Here is an 11,427-nt window from a genome sequence, read left to right as displayed (position 1 = left end):
CCCCCCCGGACAGCACGGGACCCCCTGCATCCCCCAGCCACAGCACAGAAGCCCTCGCACCCTCCAGGAAGCAAGGGATCTCCTGTACCTCTCCACCCAGTGGAAGTGTAACCACTACCTGGCCTTCAGGAAGAGACTGGGAAAGCAGGACTACTGATCCCAGGCACCCCTCCTTCCTCCCTCCGTGCCCCTAGCCTCTCCAGTGCCTTGTTCTCCCTCCATCCTGTGGAAAGGGGTGGGCATCCTGTATCACGTGGTGAGGTCAGAAAAGCCAAGAAAACCCACAGGAGTGGCATGGGCTGCTTCACATAGCACAAGAGCCCTCGTATAAGGGTTCCCTCAGGCGCCACAGGGCCACCTCTGCACAGTGGCTGCAGGGAAGGGGGATGTCCAGGGTCACCATCAGCTGCAGGAAGCAGAAGCAAGCTTGGGTGAGAAGGGCTAAGTGGGATGAGGCTGTTTGCAGCGCCTGCCACTTTCTGCCAGGCTTGGCTGTGTTCTGTGGCCTGCGGTTCTCTGAGCCCAACTTCAGATGTAACAGAGTGGGGATTCCTGTGGTCCAGGGGGGGCATTTTAGAACTTACCCCCTTCTTACCTGTTGAAAGGATCCTGTAGAAAACACTCCTTCCAAACCATGGAGGCGACCGCTCTGGACATGAGGTAAGAGTAATATTTCGCACCATACCCCACGAGGTGGCTGAATCGCAGCTGCCAGGCCTGCCAAGAACAGAGAGACACAGCATGGGACACAAGTCAGTTTCCACTTGGAGAATATCACGTGTGAGCACACAGTGGAGACACAGAGAGACCCGCAAATGTTTTCATTTGCATTTTACCCTAGAAGGCCATGTCACCTACGATATCAATATTTTCACATTTGATACACTGTTATGGGCTGAACTGTGTCTCCTCAAAATTCACATGTGGAAACCCAAAGCCATACCTCAGAATGTGACTCATTAGGAGACAGGGCCTCCAAAGAAGTGATTAAGTAAAAGTGAAGCTCTTAGACTGGGCCCTCGCCCAATCTCACTGGTGTCTTGGAAGAGGAGGAAAGCTGGATGCCAGGGTGTGGGCACTGAGGAAAGGTTGTCTCCAAGCCAATGGGACCTTGGGAGAAGCCAGACCTGCTGACACCCTGGTCTGGACTTCCAGCCTCCAGAACAGTGGGAAGTAAATTTCTATTGTTTAAGCCACATAGTCTCTGGTATTTTGTGAAGGCAGCCCTAGCACACTAAGACATACACAAAATTTTGTATCACATAAATATAATCATATATAGGTGTACATGTTTTGCTCCAAATATATGGTTAATCTTCTTAAGTGAGTTTAATTACACTGATTATAATACATTTTATTTCACATGACCATCTAGAAAAACAGTAAGGTCAGGAGTTTACTTATTTTTAGCAATTTAGGTAGTTCAGGGAGTTGTACTCTGCAATGGTTCTCTGTTGCACGAACTGCTTTCCATGAACTCGTTTTTGTAACATAAAAACCTTCCATGTTTTTACCACAATTACATTTTATGATGAAACAAAAAGTCACAGAGGAGAAGAAAAATGGGACAGAATTTAAAAATCATAACTCTATAAAGAGGGGTAGTCTGGGAATGCATTCTTTTTTGTTTTTAGAAGAGACAAGCGCTAAGAACCAAAGATAACCACCAGCAACTTGCGTCTCAGTGGAAGAAGGGTGAACAAACGGTCTGTGGTCCCTCCTTCTCTAAGCTCCTTCCACTTATTTTCTAATCACAAGACGGAAGAAGCGGACACCGAATTGTTTTCTACAAGTTCATCACTCCGGGATTCAGTTCTGGGACAGAAACGCAGAGAACACAGCCTAGAGACGGCGGCAGGAGCGCCGGTGGTGCAGCCGGGTGGACGTGCACATCTGTTCGGAGCCGCTTGGAAACCTGGTCATCAACACTGAGGAGGGAATGTGGAGTCTGGCACAGACACAGCATCCATCCTACCTTCGGACAGTGATGTGGTTATGACAGGAAAGGCCACATGGATTTTCATGGAGGGACACTGTGCCACTGGAAACCTCTCTTCCTATGAATACTGCTCTTTCTCTGTTGCTAAAGCGGAAAACATCTCCATTCCAACCCATCCGCCGGGGCAGGGCTACGCAAGCACAGCACATGAGCTTGCAATGGCGCGTCTGCTGTAACATCACCCCAGCCAAAGCTGAGACTATGAAAACCGCCCTCAAAGGCTACACTTAGGACTTTAACATTTTTACTTTTCTGAAACAAATCTGACATGGCAATTAGCCACTTTCTTCTGTCTTTATCTGACATAAACATTTCTTTTAAAAAATAGAAGCTTGGGCCGGGCACAATGGCTCATGCTTGTAATCCCAGCACATCAGGGGGCTGAGGCAGCTGGGTCCCTTGAGGCCAGGAATTCGAGACCAGTCTGGCTAACATGGTGAAACCCTGTCTCTACTAAAAATACAAAAATTAGCCAGGCGTGGTGGCGCATGTCTGTAATCTCAGCTACTCGGGAGGGTGAAGCAGGAGAATTGCTTGAACCCGGGAGGTGGAAGTTGTAGTGAGCCAAGACCGCGTCACTGCACTCCAGCCTGGGCGACAGAGCAAGCATCTGTCTCAAAAAAATAATAATAATTAAAAAATAAATAAACAACTTTTTAAAAAAGCTTAACTTTTTTTAACCATGATAACAACACTCTAACGAATCTGTTAACTCCCCAGAAAATAAAGAATAAATAAAGTCTAATCCTTGCTACAACTCTATAAACTAGGTAAGTGAATTCTAGTTAACATATGGAGCAAGAAACATTTTTTAAAATATGGTTACTTCGGCCGGGCGCGGTGGCTCAAGCCTGTAATCCCAGCACTTTGGGAGGCCGAGGCGGGTGGATCACAAGGTCAGGAGATCGAGACCATCCTGGCTAACACGGTGAAACCCCTTCTCTACTAAAAAATACAAAAAAAACTAGCCGGGCGAGGTGGCGGCGCCTGTAGTCCCAGCTACTTGGGAGGCTGAGGCAGGAGAATGGCGTGAACCCGGGAGGCGGAGCTTGCACTAAGCTGAGATCTGGCCACTGCACTCCAGCTTGGGCGACAGAGCGAGACTCCGTCTCAAAAAAAAAAAAAAAAAAAAAAAAAATATGGCTACTTCATCACAGGAACATGGCAGCATACTCCCTGTGTTCACTACACAATGGCTTAAAAGACGCATGGCAATGCTAGTGACTCTCTGGTTGTGTCCAATTCTCCACGACAGCTACTTTGCCTGGGCTCAGCAAGGGCTCTGTCATAAGGAAGGTGTGCGGGAGCACCGCACTCATATTAGGACATGGGGCCCGCACCGCAGAGGCACAGTGCACCTCCACATCCGCTCTCCGCTTTCTGTAAGAAGATACGATTGGAAGTCAGGTGGGTGCCTTGTGAGTGGTGTCCTGAAGGAATGATCCATGCCCCTTCCTTCTTGGGGATGCAGCCAGTCAGAAGTGCGGGCCTGTAATGGGGGCAGCCACCTCCTGCGCTGGGCTGGGGCACTTGCACAGCTATTGTTTTGGGTCTCTCTCACAGCAGCTAGACCTGTATCCTACCTCACAAGATACCCCAACTCCAGGCCCAAGTGCCACCCCCACATAGCACCATGAAAACACAACCAACAGTGGGGCTGAGGCTGCTGGAGATGCAACAGATGCCTGCCCTTGGTGGAGCTGTGCCCTAGTGGGAGGAGCTGGACACTCAAAATGGGGCCTGCACAGTCTTTTGCCAGCAAGGTCCCTCCAGCATAGTGAAGGGCAGAGAAAGGAAGACACGGAATTTTCATCCTGTTAAGACGCAAGTGGTATTTAAAACAAAAGCAAAGAGCCTAGGACCATCTATGAATTAAATTTCAGTATAACAAACTTTGAATAACTACATTTTTACTCAAAAGGCTTTTAGAATTCATTTACAACAGATACACAGTTCCATGTACTCTGTCTTATTGAAAAGGGTTATTTGTCAGTTTTTCTGTTATGCTGGAATCCTAATCTACTAAATGATGAGAACTCATGGACCACTGGTAGCCTTTCTCGTATGAAGCAGTTTGGATGTGAGGAGATCTTCTGTAATGGAGTACGGCCTGCTGTTTTAATCTGATACTGCACCAAGATGCGAGCACTTGTACTACTGATGATAAGCGTCTCTCAGGGTGGACGCCCCGGAATTCGTAGCATACATTTAAGGGGATTTGCCTTTGAAACATTTTCTTCACGGTGATTTGCCAGAACTAGTTTGGCAGCCTTTGCAGTATACAGCAGAGTTTAATTCTGTTTAGATTCCAGCTGAATACGGCTTTGTTTTACTTTGAAAGCAGGCCCACTTCAATAGTGGCATTTGATCTGAGCTAAGAAATGTCTTAAGTTCCCTGGTTTCATCAGCTCGTAACTGAGTTCCCACATCCCACATAAACAAAGTTATAAAAATAAGACCTTTCAGAGCAGTAGAAAGAGACAGCAGGATTTGTGCACGCACCATTTCCTGGACAGTCAGGGGTCTGCCTTATCCTGACCCCGCTGCCTGAATACAGGTCTTCTGGCTCACACATGCCCCGTGGTGTCTTGCTCTTTAATTACAGGTTTGGGTTCAGGACTACACCTCAAGACATGCTAAATAAATTATCTCCACCTGACACCTTTCATCACAGGTTTGCCAGTCTATGGCTGACTAAGACCTACAATTCTACTGTTGTTTGAACACAATTGCTGAATTCCTGCTAATTCAACCTAACATTAAGTCCTTATTACCATTTCACTCATTCATCTGGAATAATAAAATACAGCATTTCATCTTAAGCTCTGGAATTATATCCTCTTCCTTTTAAATTGAAGTTTTCTTCTTCTTAAGGGACATTTGTCAGACGGATAAAAGCTTTCACACTTCCGTCGATATTTAACATGTGGATCTGATTTCAAAAGCAAACCATGAAACATCTTTGTAGTTATCCTTTTTATTATGGTGAGAGACACAGATTTTCAAATCCCATTGCTATCCCAAGGCATGCCTATTTAAACTTTCCTCGAGTTAGATAATCTCAGTGATCCCATACGAAAGACAAAACTTGGAGCCAGCAAAGCAGCCTGTCAGGAAACCCACGGCTACGGCCACTTGCTGTAGAACTCCAGAGAATGGAAGGCTCTGGGATCATTTGCACTTGCCTAGAGCCCTTCTCTCATCCGGCCACTTGCTGTAGAACTCCAGAGAATGGAAGGCTCTGGGATCATTTGTACTTGCCTATAGCCCTTCTCTCATGCCACGATTTTCCAGGGCCAGAAATGGAAAGGTAGCAACCGGCCACTTTATTTCCAGTTTCAAACACAGAACAGGGGCTAGCGCAGAGCAAGCACTCATTAACTGTGTGCTACATATGGAATAAAGGAACTAACCATGTCTCGTAATTACACTCTTCTTAAATTCTTTTAGAGACAAGGTCTCACTCTGTGACTCAGGCTGGAGCGTGGTGGCATGAGCACGTCTCACTGTAACCTGGAGCTCCTGGGCTCAAGCAGCCTCCCACCTCAGCCTCCTGAGTAGCTGGGACCACAGGGATGCACCACCATGCTTGGCTAATTTTTAAAATTTTTTTGTAGAGATGAGGGTTGTTTCCCAGGCTAGTTTTGAACTCTTGGCCTCAAGTGATCTGCTTACCTTGGCCTCGTAAAGTGCTGGGATGACAGGCGTTAGCCACTGTGCTCAGCCAACTAGACTCTTAAATAGTATACCGTTTCTTCATGTCCAGCTATACATGTAGAAACGCAATTAGCTAAAATTTATTTTAAAATGATTTTATCACTGGAACATTATACAGTTGACTCTTGAACAACACAAGTGGATCCACTTGTATGTGGATTTCTTTCCATGAATACAGTCGAATACATATTGGCAGATTCTGCATCCACACCCAAACACAGGCGGGAAATACAGTGCGGATGTGAAACCTGCGTCTACGGAGGCCGAATTTTCCTATCTGCAGGTTCCACAGGCCAATCACAGGACGTGAACATGCTCCGATGTTGGTATCCATGGTCAGGGGGTGGGTCCTAGAACCAATTCCCCACAGATACTGAGGGACGCTATACAGTAGTCCTCCCAACTCAAGTGAAATGGTAATAGCAGCTTTCCTATCCACGGTTTCAGTTACCTGTGGTCAACTTCAGCCCAAAAATAGGCAGGTATACTATAACTACATATTTTGAGAGAGGGAGACACCACATTCATAAAACTTTTATTACAGTATAAAGTTGTCCTACCTTATTGCTGTTAATCTCTTACTGTGCCTAGTTTATAAACGTCACTTTATCATAGGTATGTATGTATAGCACATATAGAGTTCAGTATTATCGGTAGCTTCAGGCATCCACCTGGGGTCTTGAAACATATCCCTTGAGAATAAGGGGGGGACCCTAAAAACCACGAGTATAGAAATGCAGCCTATCACTTTGACGTGTGTTACAAACTTCCTAAGGGCATGGCCGACATACTGTGCCTACATCTGGACTTACGGCAGCGCTGGAAGCACAATGGGAACTCAACAGCAATCTGGCGAATGAATGGATGGACAGATGGACACCATGGGATTCTTTCACAATGACACTCAATGTTACCGACAGCTGGACATCTGACTGAGATGCAGAGCCCAGGAATAATAATTCTGGTTTATAAGACTGGTGTATTGGGTTGTGCTACAAGTGCAATTTCATATAAGTAATTTATGTTTGACTAGGGAAGTGAGTGGTATTAGGTTAAGAATGGTAGCAAAATATATTAAATACACTGACTGTATACCAATGATGACGTGACGCTGTCCGAGAGAGGACATTTCAAGGCCACCACACAACCACCATCCAAAAAGGCCTCTGACATGGAATAATCCTATTCAGTATTTCAGGAGCATTTTTCTTCGCTGGATTCTTTTGAGCATTCTACCGTATCTGTTTTGCAGATAAGAAGAGACTATGGTGTTAAAAACAAATTTGGATCTTAGGCTATAAATGGTTTTTAAAAACAGTTCTTTAACTACATTATTTGCTAGATGATGTAAGATTTCTCAGGCTAATTTTGGGACCACATCTCCAGGTCTGGACCATGTAGAGAGTCCGAGCAGGGCTTCCTAGAGTATGCTTTCTATCTCTTTCAAGCCTTAAAGACTCTAAAGAAACAATGGGCTAGTAATACTGCACAAGCTCATGTAATCTTGTCATTCACACTTCCACCTGTTGTAATCAGGTAACAAGGCAGGAACAAGCAAGTTCCTGAGCTTGTCTTCATAGAAAGACCATTCTGAGCTCCCACATTCTCTGTGTACAATATCACTGGTCTGCTCAATAAGATACATTAAACACTCCAGAAGTGTTTAATGATTTAACCACAAAGTAGAGCAAAGAACATATTCTCCTGCTGGCCTCTCATTCCCATGCTCTCTCTCTCTCTCTCTCTCACTCACTCTCTCTCTTTCTTTCAGTGTATGTACATGTTCCATGCATCACTGGGGACTAGTGCTTCTAAACGATAAAAAGTGCCTACTGACAGTTCACCAAAACCCACGAAACAACAATGCCCGACAGACAGGTATTCTCGATTCAGAGTAGAAAGTGTTGTTCAGTGAAACAGTTACTGTGGTGGACACACTCTCACAAGGCCCCCATGACCTGTCCTCCTGATGGTCACATCTTTTTGGAATCCCCTCCCTTCAATATAGACAGAAGCTGCTCCTTGCTCCTAACCAACCAAATATGGCAGTGGTTTTGGATGTCACTCCCATGAATACATCCTGTCATCCAAGATGTCTCCAACTCGCTAGCAAGCTCGCTCTAGAAACACTCCTTGGTAGCTAGAGGAAGAAGATGACCCTGTCGGGAAGGCCCACTGTCAGGGGTCTGGGGGAGGACCCCGGAACCTGGGGGGCCCTCTGGGACCTGTGGGTAGCCTATAGCCAGCTGGTAAGAAGCCTGTCCTCAGTGCTATAACCGTAGGAAATGAATTCTGCCAATAACCTGGGTGATGCAGCCAAGCCCCCAGATGAGACTGCAGCCCTGCCAACACCTTGCCTGCAGCCTTGTAGGACCCCCAGGCATAGGAACAGCTATACTGTGTTGACTCCTGAACCAAAGCAACTGTGAGATAGGCACTGTTTTAAGCCACTACATTAGTAGAAATTTGTTATACAGCTATTGAAAACTAATACCAATATCTATTTCTTAAAATGAGAGTTATGTTAAAAATCCTATTTTGAGAATAAACTCCTGAAAATATGAAAGGTGTATAAAGATATACCTTGTGTCTTTGTTGAAGTCTCATGCTGTCACCCAGGCTGGAGTGCAGTGGCGCGAACTTGGCTCACTGCAACCCCCACCTCCCAGGTTCAAGCGATTCTCCTGCCTCAGCCTCCCAGGTAGCTGGGACTACAGGCACGTGCCACTGCGCCCAGCTAATTTTTTTTGTATTTTTAGTAGAGACGGGGTTTCACTATATTGCCCAGGCTAGTCTTGAACTCCTGACCTCGTGATCCGCCTGTATTGGCTTCCCAAAGTACTGGGATTACAGGCGTGAGCCACCACACCTTTGTAAATATTTCTTTTTGTAAATATTACCCTTTGTAAATATTTCTTAATTTTTTTGTAAATATTTTAACAGCTTATATTTTATAAATAGACTTGAAAAGAGTGATTTGCCAAGGCTAATGGCAGGGAGTAGTAAGTGTCCCTTCCTTCATTTTCCCCTTTTTTCCTTTTAGAAACAGAATCATACCCTTTTCCTGCTAAGTGTGAACAGGGCTCTCGACTGCTCTGGCAGTGACTGCGTTTCCCAGATACCCCGAGGCATGTGGCTGTGCAACTATAGTCTTGAAAATGGCTGTGAGTAAAGGTGACGTGTGCAGCTGGGTTCTGCAAAAGGAAGCTACTCGCCCTCCTTGTCCTCTTTCCCCTTTCCTGCTAGCTTTGAAAAGGTAAAGACTGAAATCCCCACCTTGGACTCAAAGGTGAACACCACATGTTGATGAAGCTACCAGCTCACTGGTTCTATCTGCTGGCTTGACAGGCAAGGGGAGGCCAAGTTTACACCCGGCTCGATTTCACATCACTGACACCAAAACTGACGTCTCTGCCACGTTCGTGTGTGTATGTATGACACCTGTAACTTTTAACTTTGTTTCTACTGTGTCTGCTAAAATACATATCAAAACACACCACAGAGCTATTTTTACAGCTGAAAAGAAAGTTCTTACACAAGCTATGATGAGTAAATACTATAGTTAAAAATGTTGACCAGGCACAGTGGCTCATATCTGTAATCCCAGAACTCTGGGAGGCCAAGGAGGACAGATTGCTTGAGCCCAGGAAGTTGAAACCAGCCTAGGCCACATGGTGATAACCCATCTCTACCAAAAACAAAACAAAAACAACCCAAACATTAGCTAGGCGTGGTAGCCCACCTATAGTCCCAGTTACTCAGGAGGCTGAGGTAAGAAGGATCACTGAAGAGGCTTCAGTGAGCTGAGATCACACCAGTATACTACAGCCTGGGTGACAGAGTGAGACTCTGTCTCAAAAACAAAACAAAAAACAAAACAAAACAAAACCCCACACAAAGGAGTATGGCAGGTGTAATGTTAACGACACACAAAATATTAACTAGGAGCACACCTCTTCAGTATGCTAACTTCGACTGTCAATGTAATTTATATGTGATATTAAAAAACCCCTGGGAATACAGGATTGTGTCTATCAAAGCAAATCTATTAGCAGAGCAGGGATGTAACTGACTCAAATGGAAATACATTTATTAGATGAGACACAGAAAGGTAACATGGATCTAATTAAGACAAATGAAAAACAAAAACCACAGAACAGGAACCAACAATTGCTTGCTCTTTTTCTTCCCGGTCAAAACTCCTTAACATTGCTTTTTCTCTCTCCTCCAACATCTGCTGAGAAAATGGAAGATTGCCCCGTCATTCTAAAGGAACCCACGCTAACACTGGGAATAGTGTCAGAGAAGTAACACAGAAAATAAGGACGTCTACGCTCAGGAGAGTCAGACCAGGACAGCAACACGGCCTCTGCAGGAACACGTGCTGTGTCTGAACCCCGATCAGGCAGCTCTGGGAGCCAATGAAACCCCTGAGGCACACGACAAGAAGGGCTCTGTTTTTGTTTTCATGATAATCATAAGCCCTTAACTAAAGGAGGTGTGTCTGCATAGGATCAGAGAAAATCCGTGAAAGGAAAACTGGGAAAGGACAGAGAAAATCCGTGAAAGGAAAACTGGGAAAGGACAGAGAAAATCCGTAAAAGGAAAACTGAGAAAAACCATGAGAATTTCTCTCCAGGCAGAGAGCACAACAAAAAGTGATGCAGAAGGGACAGTAACTTCTCCATGGGAAGGAGTCCAAGGGCAGGTGCATCACCCACAGACTGCACACAGGTGTGCAAGGGAGCAGGTGTGTGGGGGGAGGGCTACAACCCGGCTTCGTGCGCAGAGGCTCCATTCCTTTAGGGGCTCATACCGTTAGAGCCCAAGTCTCCGCCTGCCATGGGGAATCAGGCAGCCACCTCTACCCTGTTCGGTCAAGCTGCAATACAAAACGGAGAGGGACAAATGGGACAATTTGATGTCACATAGGGCTGCTATGGTCCCTTCCAAAACTCACGTTGAAACTTTGTCCCCAAAGTGGCAGTATTGAGAGATGGGGCCTTTAGGAGGTGACTGGATCGTGAGAGCCCTGCCTTCATAAACGGATTATCATGGGAGTGGGACTGGTGGCTTTATAAGAAGAGGAAGAGAGACCTGAGCTAGCCCGTGAGCACACTCAGCCCCCTCGCCAGGTGAGGCCCTGTCCCACCTCGGGACTCTGCAGAGTCCCCACCAGCAGGAAGGCTCTCACCAGATGCAGCTCCTCAACCTTGGATTTCCATGCCTCCATTACTGTAAAAAATAAACTCCTTCTCTTTGTAAATCACCCCGTTTCAGGTATTCTGTTATAAGCAACAGAAAACGGGCTAGGACAAGGGCCTACTGACTTCTTTCATTAAACAGGCAGGCAGAACCCTGGAATGGCTTCCTCAGACCCTGTCCTGCTTAGACTTCACTTCCTGTCACTCTCCCGTTGCTCGCTGTGCTCCAGACATGCCGCGGACTTGCTGGTCCAACAGCCTCCGGGTAAGCTCCTGATCCTAGCTCTCCTCTCTGCCTCAGACACTCTTCCCCCAGGTGGATCCATATGGCTCATTCTCACTTTCCTCAATGTCTTTTCAGATTATGCTTCTTTAACAAGACCTTCTCTGATGATTAAAAAAAGGGGAGAGGGTCAGGACGCTGCCTCACTTAGTCCCAATTCCAGGTGCAATTGGAACAACTGGTTTCACTGCTGTTACCCTGCCCCCAGGCAGCTGGGACGCCAG

At 46.0% G+C, this 11,427-nt stretch overlaps 1 protein-coding gene across 1 annotated transcript in view; it reads right to left on the bottom strand.

Annotated features, from left to right (window-relative positions):
- MIPEP (mitochondrial intermediate peptidase) overlaps window positions 1-11,427 on the bottom strand; it is a 152,327-nt gene that overhangs the window by 30,160 nt on the left and 110,740 nt on the right. The window contains exon 17 of the mRNA XM_026454224.1: window positions 596-717. Within this exon, the coding sequence (XP_026310009.1) occupies window positions 596-717 (122 nt within the window). The remainder of the gene's footprint in view (window positions 1-595; window positions 718-11,427) is intronic.

The sequence above is a fragment of the Piliocolobus tephrosceles genome, chromosome X (genome assembly GCF_002776525.5).
Source record: "Piliocolobus tephrosceles isolate RC106 chromosome X, ASM277652v3, whole genome shotgun sequence".
Taxonomy (NCBI): domain Eukaryota; kingdom Metazoa; phylum Chordata; class Mammalia; order Primates; family Cercopithecidae; genus Piliocolobus; species Piliocolobus tephrosceles.
This window is presented reverse-complemented; position numbering and strand designations above follow the sequence as displayed.